Source organism: Harpia harpyja, chromosome 7 (assembly GCF_026419915.1).
Source record: "Harpia harpyja isolate bHarHar1 chromosome 7, bHarHar1 primary haplotype, whole genome shotgun sequence".
Lineage (NCBI taxonomy): Eukaryota > Metazoa > Chordata > Aves > Accipitriformes > Accipitridae > Harpia > Harpia harpyja.
The window spans coordinates 5,736,034-5,754,797 of record NC_068946.1 but is presented as its reverse complement, the minus strand read 5'-3'; the positions used below and the strand labels follow the sequence as shown (position 1 = coordinate 5,754,797).

The 18,764-nt window shown below is 43.5% G+C and overlaps 2 protein-coding genes across 2 annotated transcripts; both read right to left on the bottom strand.

Annotated features, from left to right (window-relative positions):
- Window positions 1-393: 393 nt before the first annotated feature.
- On the bottom strand, window positions 394-4,315 carry CENPS (centromere protein S). The gene is made up of 5 exons (XM_052792018.1): window positions 3,954-4,315; window positions 3,540-3,663; window positions 3,140-3,173; window positions 2,442-2,508; window positions 394-818 (listed from the first exon to the last, which is right to left on the bottom strand). The coding sequence occupies exons 1-5, from the start codon at window positions 3,993-3,995 to the stop codon at window positions 666-668; spliced, it is 420 nt and encodes a 139-aa protein (XP_052647978.1). The 5' UTR covers window positions 3,996-4,315; the 3' UTR covers window positions 394-665.
- On the bottom strand, window positions 394-18,440 carry PGD (phosphogluconate dehydrogenase). The gene is made up of 17 exons (XM_052792013.1): window positions 18,318-18,440; window positions 17,121-17,196; window positions 16,495-16,674; window positions 16,293-16,358; window positions 15,046-15,164; window positions 13,542-13,611; window positions 13,025-13,159; window positions 12,098-12,287; window positions 9,385-9,515; window positions 8,735-8,868; window positions 8,282-8,381; window positions 6,642-6,764; window positions 5,533-6,055; window positions 4,323-4,470; window positions 3,540-3,663; window positions 2,442-2,508; window positions 394-818 (listed from the first exon to the last, which is right to left on the bottom strand). Exons 1-13 carry the CDS (start codon window positions 18,323-18,325, stop codon window positions 5,936-5,938), a joined length of 1,452 nt encoding a protein of 483 aa, XP_052647973.1. The 5' UTR covers window positions 18,326-18,440; the 3' UTR covers window positions 394-818; window positions 2,442-2,508; window positions 3,540-3,663; window positions 4,323-4,470; window positions 5,533-5,935.
- Between the last annotated feature and the right edge of the window lie 324 nt (window positions 18,441-18,764).

Below are 18,764 nucleotides of genomic sequence, written 5' to 3'. Positions count from 1 at the left end.
GCTATATCTATCTAATACCTTGTGTCTTTAAATCTGCTTCTTTGGAATCAACAGCATTTGCTAAGTCCCTATCAGTCCGGCAGAGGGCAATAGTGATACATTCCTGACTACCACTCCGGAGCCATATTACTATAGTAAAATTAGAAATGTAATGCAACTTACTGAAAGTGAAGATTGTACACCAGCACTATCACAGATGAAAAATGACACCAAACATGTTTTAATTGTTAAGACAACAAGTGAGAGATAATGCTATTAAAACAAATATATTCAAAATACCTAAGCAAAAGTATCAAAAATGGAAACAAGGAGGGCGTCAAACAATTACTGGAGAAACTAAGTCGCAGCATGGAGGGAGTTGCATATACTGAGGTATTACGGTCAGTGAGAATGTTCTGCTTTAAACTCTTTATTTAAAGGATTTTCTTTTTAATAACAGTAAACATAGCTTTTTGTGAGCAATTAAGGCATTTTGGCTGTAAGCTTTACTGAATTCTGACAGATCTTTCATTTCTGGAACAAAAAAATCCAACTAATTGTGTTCACTTAAAAACCCAAAGATTCATTAGTGTTGCTAGCGTGCAAGAGGAATCTCTAATAGGCTAACTTTGGTTCCTCTAGGACAATAAGAGAAGAATGACCAGAGACATTACTTGAAAGGTAAATCATGCCATGTTGGAATCTTCACTTTCAGTCACAGTGACTTGTTCCCCAGAAGTTCTCCCTCCCTTAGCTGCACTGGACTTCTTTTTCTTCTTCTCCTTTTGTTCCATGTTACTTGATGTGAGCTCGTCACTCTTCTGGGTGATGTACTTCAGCTGAGAACAATAAACTCATCAGTCATCTACTGAGGAACTTCATTTATTCATGATAAATTACAGATAAATGTTTAAGAGAAATTAACAAGGCAAATTCTTACTACAGAAAAGATGACAGACACTCCAAAAAGGCTGACAAACATCCACTAGTTTTAATTCTTGCATGAAGCCCTCAGTCTAAGCTGGATATCCTCAGATACTGAAATGCCCTGGCAAGACTAGGATTTATAAATGTACGTTACATCCATCTCTACAACCAAGACGGCAACATTGGCAAACTACAACTCTGAGTAACTGCTGAGATACAATCTGAGTACATGTCCTGGTTTCGGCTGGGATAGACTTAACTTTCTTTCTAGTAGCTGGTATTGTCTTATGTTTTGGATTCAGTATGAGAAGAATGTTGATAACACACTGGTGCTTTCAGTTGTTGCTAAGGAGTGTTTATACTAAGTCAAGGATTTTTCAGCTTCTCATGCCCAGCCAGCAAGAAGGCTGGAGGGGCACAAGAAGTTGGGAGGGGACACAGCCAGGATAGCTGACCCAAACTGGCCAAAGGGATATTCCATACCATGTGATGTCATGCCCAGTATATACACTGGGGGGGAGTTGGCCAGGGGGGGAATCACTGCTCAGGAACGAACTGGGCATCGGTCAGCAAGTGGTGAGCAATTGCATTGTGCATCACTTGTTTTATATATTCCGATTTTATTATTGTCATTTTATTACTGTTATTATCATCATCATTTTTTTTTCTTTTCTGTCCTATTCAACTGTTCTTATCTCAACCCATGAGTTTTACCTTTTTTTTTTTTCCCCAATTCTCTCCCCCATCCCGCTGGGTGGGAGAGAAGTGAGTGAGCGGCGGCATGGTGCTTAGTTGCTGGCTGGGGTTAAATCACAACAGTACAGAGATACTGGAAGATTTCTCTGCACCCACTTAACGTAAACAGCACACGATAGTTAGGAACACAAAATTCAGCTCCAACATTTACTATGCCTTCTCGGGCAAGTTCGTGTTGCCTATTTCAAATCACAGATGGAAGGAAAAAGTCCCCTCACATAAAATTAAAATTAGTATTGGAAGTATTCTTCTTCATGGAAGCATTTACAGGTATGTCGTAACAATTAGTGAATTTAAGTCCACTGAACATCATACAGGTCACCACATAAGAGAATACAATAATGTGAATCATCCCTATATTAATGTTAGGAGACTTAGTACTGCAAGGTAGACTCAAGCTATTCCTGACCTTAAGCTAAAGCAAAGGAACACAACATCAGGGAAAAAAAACAAGTGATTTATTTCCAAGATTGACAATGCTATAATTTGTCTGTTTATTGCACTTTTGTACTTGGAAACTCAGCAGCCCTGTTGCAACCAGAACATTGCTGCTTGAATTGCAATCAGATCTGTGGTCCCACAGAGAGGCATAGTGTCATGAAGCAAAATAAGAGGAAAATTTAAAAAAATCACTGGATTGTGCCCATCCATCATCTATAAGCCAGTGAAATTGCTTAAGCAACAGTTGCTTCATCATCTATAGCCTTCAATCAAATGCTCTTAGGAATTAACCAGTTGGCTTAAGAATGTTGTGAGACAGAAAATACAGTGAATCTCACCAAAGAATTGCTCCTTCTAGCCAAAAGCTTCACATCCTCTGTAGTGACTGTGCTTCGTTTTGCATGCCTGCATAAAATTAAAAAAGACCCCTTCATGTGTTTGCCAACATTGGTAACAGGCCATACAGCATCTAATTCAGAACACTAGCTAAAAGGGCTTAACAGGGACCCAGTAAACCAAACATGCCTATCTTTTCCAACTATAATACACAAAAGCCTATTTTACAAGTTTGTATGTGTACATCTAAATTCCCACACTTCCTGCGTAAAAACAGTAGAATTCAGCAACCAGAACTTCAAGCACCACTGTTCCGTTCCCTCTTACTTGCCAGTAGGTCACTGTGTTAAGTTCTGACTCCTTTAAACATTCCCTTACCTCCTTGGAGCAACCAGATGAAACACAGGCATGCTAGTAAGCATCTGTCACTCCCAAACCATCCAGTACTGTGTATCAACACATTTGACAATTATATATAGTCATTAATCTAAACAATCACTTGTACCACATAAATGAACTTCCAAGATCAGGAAGAACCTACAGGGGAATATCTATTTCCTAACTTCACAGCCACTATTTAATCAGCCAATAGAGCCCTTTAAAACTTTAATTACAAGATGTATTTTAAAGATTACCTAGTTATTGGAGCTGAACATAAAAAAAGAAAGCCTTCGTAACAATCAAGTGTTCCAGTACCTACCTTGCAAACATTTCGAGGTCTTTTGCAAAGTTCTCTGGAGAAAACACAAAGACACCACGTATTTTAAAATGCTAACTCTGAGTAGGAAGAGATACCTAACGCAGTTCTAGCTGTTACAAAGTGTAACTGCAAATTATCCAAGTTAGTTATGAGAAGCGACCATAACTTGTTATTACGTGCCACTCTTGCACAGGCAGGTGGCCCACACAATATTTCCACATACATTTAAATGCTTTTTCCAGGTCTAAAACCCAAAATCACTATTTCTTGTACTTTAAAAAATGTAATGCAAGAAACAATGCACCAGTGATACCTAGTTCCAGTGCTGGGGGTTTTTTTTAAAGCATCGTTTCTCCAGCAAGTGCTCCTGAACAAATAGATAATATGCAAACTTCCGTACCGCACTGCCTGAAGGTGATCTCTGAAATAGCTGCAATGGTTTGTTTGCTGAATTGCACCTCTCTCTTTTCTGCAACATCCTGACACAGGCAGCCAACCGTGTAGTGAACCGCAGCCTTCAGCCTCTGAAAGGATCCAAAGCAGTGACAGGTCAGCTCTCTGCAGACTGATATACTAGCTTTTGCGTAAACCATCAAGACTACTTAAAAGGACGCAACATAAACGACCGTTTACGGACCCCAGCACGCCTCGCAGCACCACGTTTATCACGCTCTGCCCCACACCCCCCGCCACGGCTCCATCTTGTCCCGGCCGGGCCCTCCCCCAGCGGCCCTGGGGGCCAGCTCCGGCACGGTAGGAGCGGGGCCGGGGCTGTGGGCCCGGGGAGGAGGAGAGCACGCCAGCCCCGTGGTACCTGCGTGAGAAGGTCCCTCTCCTCGCCGCCCGCCGCCTCCATGGCGCTGCCCTCAGCTGGGTTTCCCGCCCAGCGCGGCGGGGCGGGGCTGCGCCGCCGCCATCTCGGACGCCCCCGCCCCGCGCAGCCCGGGGCAACGCCGTTACCTCCGCAGCGGGCGGTCGTCCGGGTGCTGTGGGAAAGGGGCCGCTGCGAGGGAGACCCCAGCCCTCCCCAGCAACCGTCACCGCCCCGCGACGGGCCGAGGAAACCGCCGCCCCCCCGCTCCCGCCTTGTTGCTGAAGAGGGGTGTTTGAAGGAGAGGGAAACCGAGTCCCGCTGTAGGGACGGACGGCCAGGACGGGGTGTGCAGGAGGCTTTGCACGTTACCCTTGAAGCTGCTGACGTGGGCACGATCTGGTTTTAAGCGGTGATGACAGCACCCGTCCTGTTCGAACACCTTACATGAGGGTTCTGGACCCACCATGAAAGATCGTCCCTCGATCGGGAGTTAATGCGTGTGTCCGGGCGAGGTGAGCTAGTAAGAGAGATGTAAAGCAACATCAGGTGATGTCCCCATCCCTTCCCTTACCCCTAAACGGTTCAGTTCAAATGAGGTGACAGAACAAGCGCTGCTCCCGATCACCCCAGTGAGGCACACACTGCTCACTCCGACCGAGCAGCCATCAGGTTTCAGCACAGTGGGATTCCAGACAGTAGGTATTTTTCTCAGTGCTACTGTCATACTAAGCACTAAAATAGATCGGCGGCAGTATCTCATTTTCCTCCAAAACACAATGCCTATGCACACAATAAACTGGAAAAACTGCTCCTACTGTTCACCGTGGTAGTTTCTAATACAATTCTCCTGCTAGAGAACCTAAACCACAAATGCTGGGGCAAACTGACTACTAAAATGTTCGTGACCCTCCCGTTATCACTACTGCCTGCAATTTGTCACACATTTATTTTATAGGATTCCTAAATCTTACCACATAATCTGCAGAAAAGTTGCTTCAAATGGAAAGTAATCTTTTGCTAATTATACAGATATTTAACTAAGTAGCTAACTGTCTTAGCAGAGATAAATGGAGCAAAAAATACAACAATTGGTGCACAGCACAAAATTTAAAACTTGAGAGGTTCTGAGGAGAAAAAAAAAAAAAGGTACAGGCACACAGGTGAATTTTCCAAAGTCCTGAAGATGACTGGCAGTGGGATTGCAGGAAGAGGATATCAAACATGGCCAACTTTGCATGCTACTGCAGGTATTTTTAATTGCCTCATGGGAAGAGGAGGCAAAGAAGCCAGGAGATTTGGGGAAGAGTGCAAGCACACAGCTAAGCCAACAGTTTATGCCAGAGCTTAAAACTGGGAACAACAGTTGGAGGGAGAATGGCTTGGTGACAGAAGTATCAGGCTTGACACCCATGACCTGCATTCAAGTTTCTCCATGATCCATCCCACCCTTCACCCTTTCATAGAAAGCAAACATAGCTCACAGTGTGAAAGATTGTGCGCAGGTGAACACCCAGGAATTAATCTTTAAGAACCTACTGCCTGTGATGAATAAACAATGGCAACCAAAAAATGCCTTTACCTCCCTGGAATCTTGTGTAGCTTTACTGTGCTGACTGTCTGCCATTCTCCACTTTAGCAATTATTGAAATGCAGTCATCTCTATCTTGATCTCTATGAGTTTATGCACTATAATACAATAAAAATATCATTTTAAAATGTATACTGTTAAATACCGCACAAAGACATTTTAGCCAGTTTTGGCCAGCAGCAGTGGAAAGAAAACACCTCAATGCCTTTATAAGCAAATTTATTTAGCTTTCTTATATGATATATATATATTGAGATATATATATAAGAAATATACCCACAAGTTATTACAAAAGTGTCCCAACACAAGTTCTAGCACAGTACAGTAAAAAGTGGTATTCTAGGAAGAATATCTGAGATCTACAGTATCTTGGCTTCAAGAGGAAATACTTCCATTAGACATTGTAGGCAGAAGAGGACACATTTCCTCCATGGCCTGTCCAGTTAGTATGGATAAATACACCTGGCTTCGATAATAATTCATATGTATGTGCACCAAAGTAATCACGCTGAGCCTAGAATAAGAACACACACAAAATAGACAAATGAATATCAGAGTCTTATGAGTACTAGAAGTTGTACCTGCTGATACTTGACTATAGGAATACTAGAAATAAGATTTGACTCCAATATTATAACATTCAAACTTATTTTCTCATTATTAGCAAAATCACTGCAATGAAACATTTACTAACATTTAGTAATTAAGAGTTCTGTAGAAAGACAAGTATATTATTTCTACTAGGTACTAATCTAAAAAACAAGCACTTACATACATCCTAAGGCTCAAAGATAGTTACTTCTTTATAAAGCATTTTGATTCAAAGATATCATTACCCTTGGTTCACAGATGGAACACTAACACATGCTGGGCACTGTCATACCAATATCTCTGGTGTTCTTTATCCAGACATCTCATAGTATTTTATTGCTGTGAATTTCAGGTTTAACAGAGTTGTATTAGGCAATCTATGCCTTAATCTTTACAGTGTTGGAGTGATTAGGACATATTGCCATCATGGCCTTTAGGCCAGTATTTAAATAACAACATGATGATATTTCAGTAGCTACAAGATCTGCTACACTATTTCAGGCACCTACCTGAATCAGGTTAGCTGGTAATATTTCATGCCTGTATCCATCATAAAATGAAAGTGCTGTAGTGAAGCAGGGCATAGGGATACCAATCTGTACTCCAGTACTGATTACACGTCGCCAGGAGTCCTGGGAAAGAGGAAAGGGCGGGGGGGAAGAAAAGAAAGAAACTAAGCAGTGCTCACTCAGAGCTATGTGCAGGCCTATGAACTATTCTAGTACAATGGCATGTACTGTTTCACATTACATGAAATCTAATGACCAAGTCTGAGCAAATGCAGCAGCAAATTTCTGATTTTACATAAACAAGGTTGATCCAAAATAATGGCAAGTAAGATAGAGTTAACAAATGGGACAATAAAAGTGCAGACATATACTGCACATGCAATCAAACCACGGCCGCAAGCAAGGATGATGTTCTTTCACATAAACGTAATCAGTGCATCCCAAAAGCATCAACACAGCGGGAAACATACTGAGCAAACACTGAGGCACTTCCAGGACCTCTAATCAAGCACAGTACAAAGCCTGCCCAAAGGCATAAAAGGTCAGCACAATATTGCAGACAGACATGTGGATAATCCTCATTTCAACTGTACATGTGGAATATTCAGCTTCAGTTAAAATAATTATTAATGACAATATATAACTTCTTTGTTGGTCAGATAATCTGGTTTTAGTTCTGCCTGTCAACTCTGTCCAAATCAGGACGCTGTTTGGACAGACCTAGGTCTAATGAATGGCAGGTCTGAACACTGTTATTTTGGTGCTACTGCAAACAATGGTAACAGAACAGAGCTTTATACTCTGTACAACTGAAATCCAAGTGCACAGGAGGCGCAAGATGCAGGGCAGTGATGAGAATGTTCACACAGGCTAGACATTTTTTTCCTCACATCACGGTTCTTCTGAATTGCTAGATTTCTGCCTAAGGCTCTTCTGTAACAGTAAAATGGAAACCTTAAGTTTCTAATAGTAGCTTGGCTAGTATCAAAGAGAAGAACCATGACACAACAAGGACTATACGTTTGTTTGCTCCTGTGTTATCTTTAGGTTGACAGTACAAATATGCCTTGCAACATCACATAAGACCTCGGTTCATTGCTTGATGTATCTGGACGCTGATTTATAAAGCAGTGCTTCAGTGATGGAACCCCCTTTTTTTCCTGTCATTTAGAACTAACATTCTCCAATTTTCTGATGAAATAGAGGCAAAGAGGAATTTGTAGGCATTTTTTCAAGGACAGGTTGCTAACCCTGTTGGCTGGCAAAATTCTAATTTGGACCTCAGTATAGCCTACCTCATCACAGTAACTTTCTTGTTCAATTTCAACCAGCTCCAACTATGTAGTTTTTTTCCTGTCCTGATCCTATAAGACTGATACGTTCTACTAAAAAAGGGTACCTTGAAGCTATAGATGATGAATTCCTACACCCATACATTATGTGCATACAGATACACATACACAGTCCCAAAAAGCTTAAGGATTGGTTAGAGATCTTTGGGATTAAGGATGCTGTATTCTCTACCTTTTCATTTTTTTAGTCTAAATATACTTGTGAAGGTAATTCCTGGGGAAGAAGCTAAAGAAGTTCAGACTGTAAACTATTGGGTTTTTTATGCTCTTCCTTCCTTGGAAACTCACCTGACAGTTTTCAACAGCTGTCTTAAAGAAATCATCCAACAGCAAATTCTGGAGCTCAGGGTTTCGATCAAAAGCATCTTTGATTTTTCCCAGGAACACACTAGGCAGAACACATGTAAACCAGGAATAAAATTTCACAGCTTCCAACAAAGGCCCAGAATCCCAAACTTACAGTGCCAAAATTTGACTCAGCCAGACTCAGATTCCAAACATTGAGAAAGATGCAAACAAAATGAAGACCGAAAAAAATCTGCAGTAGCCAAACCACCACAGAATTGGCTTCATCTGGTAACCTTTAGTGCCGTCTACAGAAACAGCCTCTCAGTATCTTATCAGCAGATTAACTCCATGGATTTTCCAAGAAAATCTCTAGGCTTGTCAGTCTAGCACCCATAAACTAAATTGCCTGCTCTTCTGCCCTCAGCAACTAAGTTACCTCCTCATCTTAATTACCTTCTGATGATGCAGCCTCCCCTCCACATTAGTGCAATGCCACCATAATTCAGTGTCCAGCCAAATTCTTTGGCTGCTTGTCTCAGCAGCATGAAGCCTTGAGCATATGAAATAATCTTGGAAGCATACAGGGCCTAAAAAAAACAAATTCACAATCCAAGTGAAGTCCCACAAAGTTGAATGATTAACTTCACAGTCTACATGCTCTGTTTAGTCCACATCTCATTAGGGATTAGTAGAGAAGCCACATTCCAGCTATTTGAGAACCAAAATATCCCTTCTAATTGTTGGAAAGTTTGGTCTCCACAGAGAGAGATCAAGAGCTATTATCCCCATTACAAAGACAGGAGTGTTGAAGGGTGAAAAAGTAAGCTCCTGTGCATGAATTATGACTTCTGCACCCCAGCTAGTTGTCACTGCCCACTGTGGCTTAGACTTGAATTCCTTCAGGACTATTCTTTGGTCAGGAAAGACATTGGTCACACTATGCTTTGTGGACGCCACTAGACAATGCACAGTGGGATGGCTGAAAGCAGGAACCACTTGTCATGAAATGGAAACACAAGAACTCCTCACCAGGGTTTACAGCATCCAAAACCTGCTTTGATATGCAGCTTTAATACAGCACTCTGGCAAGCACAATGACCCACCTTGCGTATGTCCTCCAGAAAAGCTTTCTTGTTCCCACTGAACTGAGTCATTTTAGGCCCATCCAGCAGCTTACTGGCCTGTACTCTCTCATCCTTGAGGGAAGACAGACACCGTGCAAACACAGCTTCACCTTTAAGTATGGTAGGAAAGGGGAGATAATTAGAAAGTTCAGCATTACTATTAAGGTCTGAGATACTTGTCCTCAAGCACACAGTGAGAGCACCACTGAATAATGAGCCACATACATACTGAAACAGTCACATGGGAAGAGAGGTGTACAAATTAATTATTTCAACAGCATTACTGAGGAACAAAACTGCCAGTCAGCATAGCAACTGGGTAAATATTGACTGATACAGCTTTCAAATGATAAAGAAAAAAAAATAAGCCACAAGTCATCTGCATGAAAATTTATCCTCAGGAACCTTCACCAGCTCTTAGTTTTAAGAATTTAGTTTAAAATCACTTCCTATCTTTAAATGACAGACAGTGTTGCCCTGCAGTCTGGGGACAGGCAAGGCTGAAGTCTTCACTAATTATTGTTATCATGCTTTGAAGATAAAAAGCTGTTGCATAAATGCCAATTCACATTAACTAGATGTGCTCTGAAATACACACATGCAAAATAAGAGTAATTAAAATCAAGAATAAATGAGCAGGTTCACTTATAAGAGGAAGTAAGTTCTACAAATCTACTAGACCCATAACACTAGTATTCAGAGGCCCATAAGAAAGTTTTATAACATCACTAAGCAGGTTACTAAATGTCATTCGTCACGGCGGAGCAGTATCTTCAGCACCTAAAGAGAAAGCCTGAATGACAATCTCTCGATCTGGCTCAGTCAATTCCTAATCATGCTGTTTTAAGTTGCACTTATTTGCAATTGAAGATATTATTGTTAAATGGGGGGGGGGAGCTTCCTTTCCAGAGTCTGATAGAAGAAAAGCAATCAAGTTTATTACAGTCTTCATACTGAACTTTTCTTCTACCTTTTGAGTGAGTCGTGAATTACAACCCCCCCCCCCCCCCATAAAAAACCAAAACCAACCAAACAAGACAACAACAAAAGATGAATGAGTAATGTTTTCACAAGATTCTGGAACCTCTCTGCAGTAGGATTAACAGATCATATCAAAATCAGAACTGGCTCCCCTTCATTTATGCAAAAACTTCCTTCTACACTGGGGAGGACAAGGGGGCGGGGGGGGGGGGCAGAAATCGGGAAAAAGCAGGAGTAGCATGACTCTGCTTTTACAAACAGAAGTCTGCACGTCATGCTTATGCAGTAAAACCACACACACAGCAACTGCCCTACGAACGGCCATGTTTGTACAAAGGCTATTGCACATACTTCCCTATCAACTCATCATTACCTAACAATGTTCCCCTGGTACTGCAGAGGACTAGGGAGTGTCTCCTCCACCCTTGATCTTTGCAAGAACCCCAAACAGGAGAATATTAACAGCTCAAGGGAGAAACACTGTTTCAAGCCTAGAACTGAAAGACTATAGCTGTAGTAACTTGTTTTGTAAAAATATGTTATTGGAATGCAGGCATGTCTCTCTGATAGCTACCGCTGCAGTTACTCTCTTTTAGCCTACTACAGTTTTTAATATCTTCTAATACAACAGGAGTTGACCAGCCAAGGGAAAGGAAAAAGAGGTAGAGAAAGCATGAAAATTAAAGCCAATCTGAGAGCAAAGAACCTGTTGAGTCATCTTATTTAGTCAACGAGAAAGGCTACATTGGACCTGTGGTAAGAGAACACTCTAAATGTATTACAGATGTATTACAACTCCTGCGTCACAATTCCATTCAGAGGCCAGGTTAGATAAAAGGGTAGGTAACAAGACTGTTAGATATGTACGTGAACAGGTAAATTCTCACACTTTAGGGATATAATTCAAAGCAATAACAAAATACATTTCCATCACCCTAGTTTGGCTTTGGATCAGCAGCCTTATTAGCCACAAAACAAAAAACAGCAGCAGTCCAGAGTATATAAAGAAACATCTTAATCAACTGTTGTGGTGGAAAAACAGCAGCCACCATCACAGGGCAGCAGTCTGCTGCTATTCTCAAAAAAAATCTGTCTGTGCCCCTCAACCCGTAATACAGTCTGGCCCCTGTGTTCCTGTTTAGTCACACTAATACTGGGTTAGGTAAGTTATACTGAAACACAGAAATAAAAGACTTAGGTAGATATCTGAAAAATAATTCTTATGTCTTCAGAGAAGTCTAAATACTTATCAAGCAGTGGTCAAGCAACAAGGTTTTGAGGGTGTCCTGCCCCCACCTTTTTTTTTTTTTTTTTTTTTTTAACATTTTTAAGGCTATGATGGGATTTGGAGTAGCAGATAAGGTGGAGGATTACTGAGAGGAACATTGCATCAATCTAGCATGACACTTCTAGCACTGCACTTACATTCACCTGTCACCAAGTCATCACCAGCACTGCGAAGATACCATGGACAAAGGCATGGTAACAGTACTACCAACGTTTGAGAAACCAGGTAAAAACAAGCCCCGCAAAGAAAAACAGTAAGAGCTCTCAAGGGCAGAAAGACTGCAACAGCTACACCTAGAAGAGCCTCTTCTGTGAGCCAAGCCCTAGCGTGGGCTCATTTCTGAGATTGCCTGTTACCATGCTCCTTACTGTGATGTGATACATGCGGCTAGAAAAGATGAGGCCAGGTCGAAGAACCAGTTACCTATGAGTGTGACAGGGACTCCATATTCCAGGGCTGAAATGGCTGTCCACTTTCCTGTGCCTTTTTGTCCTGCGCTGTCCTTGATCTTTGGGAGGAGGTATTTGCCATCGCTGTCTTTGAATTTGAGAATATTGGCTGTGATTTCAATCAGGAAAGAATCCAACTCTGTCTTATTCCATTCCTGAAATACCTGGAAAAGGAGAAAAAGTGTATATGTATATACACACACACATACATATGTATACACACACACTGATTTACTATGTATCTACTATACATATCGACTGATTCATTGATATATGTATACATATACATACATGTATGTATACATGCAGAAGCGGGTCATACCATCTCAGTTACTGGTTATTGGTACCCTGCCACATCTACCAATTATTTCAGCGCTGCTGAAAAGCCATTGTGCAGGAGCCCTGCACTGGAAGGAGCACAGCCCAGACTCAGAGCCACAGAGCACTCATCTCCAACTGGGAAGGCAGAGGCATAGCCCATCCTGTTGCCTGTCATCATAGGCACTGACGGCTGGAAACAGAACTGCCCTTTCAAGACACATCATACATACTGACTTGCTTCAATAAGGTCTTTGCAAGATTTGCCTGCTTGATTATAATGCTCAGTGTTTTACTAGCTTTTTTATAATTTCTATCTCTACAGAAGAAGGCGCTTCCTGGGGAGAAATCAACTGCAGAATGGGAGAGTTCAGACAACTTCTATAAACATTCAGGCGTACGTGCTTGCTGCTCCCTACCTCATTTGAAGCTCAGGAATATTGTGCACTGCCCTTGGCAGAAGGCATGTCAGAAAAATTAATTTCATGTACGTACAGCAGCTTTACCCAAGCCCAGCTGCCTCCATCAACAGCAGACAGCCACTATGGCTCAAGAAGGCAAGACGCTAAAAACTACAGATTACCTTTGACATCTCATCATGCTCCATGCCCACCACATCTTTCATCAGATGATAGGCCTCACAGATCAGCTGCATGTCTCCATACTCAATCCCATTGTGCACCATCTTCACAAAGTGTCCAGCACCCTCATCTCCTACCTGTCAGGAAACATCAAAAAACACCATCAGCAACAGTGCTGTCACCACTTCCAGTGTTTAATACCTGCCTATGGCTTCCTTCTGCCTAAAGGAAGGAAGAAAGGAAGCAAGCCCAGTGCTTGAAAACTGAAAGCTGAAAACACTGTGGGTCACAGATCCATTTAGCTCCCCCAGCACATGACCCAGCCATAAAACTTTGTCTTTCCATTGTATGGGATAAGTTATCAGAGATGGTAGATTTGAATTGAATGCAGGCAGCTAGAAAATCAACCCACTAATGTTGCTGGTTTTATTAAGGACAAACATGCATGAGCTTCAGCAACCAAACTACCTAAGCATGGATCTAACCACAAGTTAAGGTCAGTATCAAGTAAATATTTACCCAGTCACAACAAGGTTCCCCAGATCCCACTTTAGCAGCAATGCTTTGAAATATGGTCTTGATGTGGGGCCTGTGGGGAGAAATAATACGCCTCAGCAGATAGGCAGAGGACACAAATACCACAAGAAAAAAAAAAAACAAAAACCCAAAACTTTGGTATGATGCATCCTTCTGCAACCTGCCAAAAGGCAGCTTGGGATGAGGGCATCCTGGCAGGCTGATGACCCACCACACAGAAATGTCCAATAAAATGCATGTTTTTCCCAGAACTAGACACTGTTTGCAAGAAATGGGGACAACCCATGTCATGCTTACAGCACCGTGCAGACAAACTTAATGTACTTAAAGGAGTCCAAATATTATCTTCTCCATTTTAGAAATGGGGAAATAGAGGCAGGTTATGATACAGTCTCACACTCAAGAGAAGATCAGTGGCAGAGCCGAAACAAAATCCCATTCTGTTCTATAGCCACAAGAAAAATCCAGAGTGATCTGGCAGGAAGAAACTCCACGAATGCAAGTCAGGATATAGTTATCTGCATTACTGCAGTACTTAGGAGCTTCTGTCATTGCCAGGCTCCCCAAGTGTAGTACATTGCTTAGCCAACAGGACAGCATTACAGAATGCCAAGTTTGGAGCAACGTAAAGTGACCACTGGGAAAGGAGCATGGCTGGCACATGGGCTGCAGGTGCTGTGAAAGAGGTGGTGGACAAAGTTCAGGTAAGGGTGGCACACAGAAGCTGTCTTTACTGAGCTGTTTATGGCAAAAAGATGGTCACACAGCAGATTACTGTTATGTTGTTTGTGGCTTTGTGCCGTCAAATTTGAACAGGCTGATATTGGTATGAAATGCTAACGCAAACGGACAGGGACTTAAGAGATTCTAAGGCTCACGTAAAGCCCGGACACGCATTTTCTGTGTACATTTACAGAGAGAATGAGCAACCAGGGATAAAGTCTAATATGAACACTGATGTACAGTCCTTTACACTAACATGAATACAAAACAGCAAGACAGCATGGCAAAAACTTGCAAAAAAATTGATGTATTCAATAGTCAGTACAAACATGTACTGAAGCCTCCTTTTATAATGTGTGTCATTGCAGGGATGTTTGCGGCTGCCTGTTTCATGGTTAACAGTTTTCCAAGCATGTTGGGCCCTAAAAGAAAAATCATAATCAAGCACAGTACTTTTTTAAAATTTAAGCAAAATTCTTTTCACCCCTGGTACACATTTCTCCCTTCAGATTTCTGTAGGTACTACTTTGCCTGTGAATTCCTGGAAGAAAAACCTGCCTTTGTTCTGCTTGCCGTGAAAGCTCAGCACTGCCCTGTGACCCCAGCTAGGTTGAGAAATCTTGAGCCTTGAGGAAGTGGGATGGCAACATATCTTGTTCTCTCCACACCCACGCCTGCCTCCTTCCCTCCCCCAGCTCTCAATGTGAATAGAAGACAATTGTTGCAGACCATTCTGAAGAAGAATATTCTAGCTCATGCTTACCAGGCTTCTTTGGCTCCTCCTGGCATGAGTGAAGGACCATATCTGGCACCCTCCTCTCCACCACTAACACCGCTTCCGACAAACAAGATGCCCTTTTCCTGTAGTTCCTTACAACGTCTCTGGAACAAAGAGCAGAGCAGCATTATTTAATTTCTTTTAATGCCAGAGCCTTACAAAGAAAGGTTAGCAATTCAGACCTAAAATTAGGTTTTCAATTTTGCTTTGGACACACTAGAAGACAACTTTAGAGAAAACTTGTACATACACCAAAGTGAACATTAGGAAACTTCCTGTTGCTTTGACATGGATCCTTGCAAAAGAGATATGCTGAGAAAACAAAGTCCTTATAAGCACTGGATAGAAAAGAGCAGTACTGAGGCTGGAAAAGGCTCAGATTAAGTGTCAGGTGATACATGCTGTGTGCAAAAGATGTGGGGGAGGCAGATTAGGCCCAAGGTGGAGTTGCTGAGTTCATTGCAGAGTGAAGGTGCAAGCATGGACAACTATAAGGGAAACTAATTCCCTCTGACTGGGAGAGAAGCACAGGCTGAGATCCCTAAGGGGAGCTGCAAGCTCTCCAAGTATTAATCCTCATTTAGTATCTGTTTCTTACTCTGGCATGGCCAATGCACCTATCCAAGATCAGGATTCCAAAGCAGAAAGACTAATACCAGCACTCCTTCTAAGATTCAGAAGTACTGATCTGAATGCAGTATTTTCATGCAAGCATCCCAGATATGCTAATATAACTTCTATAGTTACAGCCTGCTCACAAGCAGCCTTTTTGGGTTTTCAGGTTTTTTTGAAAAACAGATAATTACTCTGCTGTTTTCATTACCAAGACAGCCAAACCAGCAGTTTTCTCTTCCTGGATCTTCCCGTGGTCGTGTAGGATTAAGATATAACAACAAATCCATAAACATCCTTAGATTTTCAAATTTCCCTGAAAACTCTTTAAGATTGTAACAGGAAATTTTCTAAAGGCCTTCACTCTTTAAAAGATGTCAATAAAAATATTCTTTGATGATATGGGCAACTTTTATAAAAATATACTTATAGAATAGTCCTTAACTACTGTAACAATTACTTTTTAATAGGCTGTGTGATCTAGTTTCGCAGAGATAACTCAGTTTGGCCTTCCCTGAGCAGAGGGGAGATGGCATCTTATTGACTGACTATTCTGATGATCAGAGGAGAAAGAATCACATGTATTTTATTCATCCACTTCGGGTAGAAAACAGGCTTACCGTGGTATCTCTATACTCAGAATTCCCACCATCAATTATGATGTCTCCAGTCTCCAACAATGGTACCTGCCAAAAATAAATCAGCATTTTGGTTTTCTCCATGCATTCAAAACCTCATTAATGATGAATAATTGAGATCTTCCAGAGGAAATTTCTCCAAAAGACAGCAAGAAGTCACAGGTAGAAAGAATGTTTGCCTCACCAATTTATTGATGAAGTCATCCACTGCATTTCCAGCCTTCACCAGCAAGATAATGCGACGGGGCTTCTTTAACTTAGAGACCATCTCTTCCAGGCTGTGAGCACCAATCACTTTGGTTCCCTTTGCCTCATTGGCCAGAAAGTCATCCACTTTGGAAACCGTCCTGTTAAAAGCACAAACCTGGGGGAGCAAGAAAATATGCTAATAAAAGCTGCTAACAGACAGTTACTTTAGCTCAGACTACAAATTATACAAGCAAGGTTCAACATCACGTGGTCTCCCATTTCCACCTTCCCTAAAGACACAGAGCCGGGATGAACCTGCAGGATGTCGTTGCAAGTGCCTTGGGAACCTATGGTTAATGGCCAAGCCCAAAGCAAACTTCAGGGAAAAATCATACATAAGTAACACATCAGGTGGCTAGCTGAGTACAGGCATGCATTGCTGTTTTTCTCTGGAAACAGGACAAAGGGCAGCCTAGTTTATAACTAAAAAGAGAAAACAACACCCATTAGACCATCAAATGGGAAAAAAACCCAAAACAAAACCACACAACACAAAATGCTCAGCTCCCATCCCAAGTGCTAGTAAGTCAGCCTTTCTGAACAACATTTTCCTTTGCTTACCACGAAACCATGGTCGTTCATATTCAAAATAAGGTTTTGACCCATCACAGCCAGTCCAATCAAAGCAATGTCAGCCCTGGAATGTGGAAGAACAAAAATGCCAGGTGAGTCTCATTTGCAGTGATCTAGCACTAGCATCCATACCCTCTGTTCTGATCTTGCCAACTGCTAGGCTAGCCTATCCCTTTCTAACAAATGTTAGAAGGCAGCTGTAGCACATGCTCTGAACTGATTCTGTAGGCTCTTACAGCAAGAGATCCTTGTGGCTCCCAGTTAGTCCAGCAGGCAGAGTGGAGACCAAGATATAGCATGTTTCAAGTCACCAAAATTTCTTCCCAAGTACCAAGGCACAACCAGATCAGTAAAAAAAAAGCAAGCTATGCAAAACATTGCACTAGGAGGCAGGGAGTAAAGTGAGTGCCTCCAATACATCACTGATGGATCCAGCTCTACCGCAGCTCCATATTTAACAGATGTTGCACTAGAACATCACGTCTGAACACTACACTATATTTTTGCTTCTGCAATGTAAACGATCTCGGATTTGAGGAGAGCAAGGAAAAAGAGAGAAAAAAAGGATATTCTGCTAGAGGCTGCCGAGTTCAGCTTGCAACGGGTGTGCGTGTAGAGAAACCCAACCTGCCTACTTCTGTTCCTCGGCTCAGGAACAAGTTTCCTGCTTCACGGCCATGACTCCAAAACGGATCGCTCCCGGATTTTGTTAAAAAGCCTCTCCGTCAACCACCTTATTCTCCTTGGTGGTCCCTCAGCCGCCGCAGAACCTCTAACGGTGAAAATCCAACCCGCCCTCGGCGGCTCGGCGGCCCCATCCCCTCCCTCCTCCTCCCTCCCGGACACACCGCCGAACCGGCCAAACGGGGACCGCACGGAATCACCCGCCTCCCCCAAACCAGCCCGCCGAAAAAACTCGGTTTTGCAGAAAACCACCCGGCGGAGGCGAGAAGCTAGAAAAGACTCCCGCCTCCCCCTCAGCCCGCCGGGGGCATATCGCCGGCTTCCCCCCCCCCCCCCTCCCCGGTCTCTAAGGCCTTTTCCGTGAGCGGGGGGCACCCCGCCCGGCTCTCACACCACCACGAGCCGGTTTCGGCGCTGGCCGGCCGCCCCCCCCCCAGAAGCAGCCGTGCCGAGGCCCCGCCGACCGAGGGACGCCCCCCCCCCCCCCCCGCCCGCACTCACTCAGCCATCGCGGCGGCGCTGAGGGGAGCGGGCGGCGGCGGCGTCTCTCAGGGCTCGGCCTGCGGCGCGCGCCCACTCGGCCCTCAGCTGCGCGGGCGGGGCGCGGCGGAGCGCGCCCCATTGGTTCTTGCCGCGAGTCCCGCCCACCCGCCCATGGGCCGATAGTTGCGGCGCCTCGCCCCCTTAAAGGGGCAGCGGGCGGGCGAAAAATCGCGTCCACCACACGCACCCGGCGCTCCGGGTTGCCACACCGTTGCCCAAGAAGGGGGCAGGGGCAACAAGTCAGAGAAGGGCGTCCCCCCCAACACCCGAACGGGTTCCCCGGCCGGTACCGGTGCTGTCCTTCGGGCGTCAACGCTCCGACGCCGCCGGCGAGGCCAGAGGTGTCGCCGAAGGCCAGCACCGCGCCAGGCCGCACCGCCCGCTGCAGGAGGGAGTCGGCCTCCA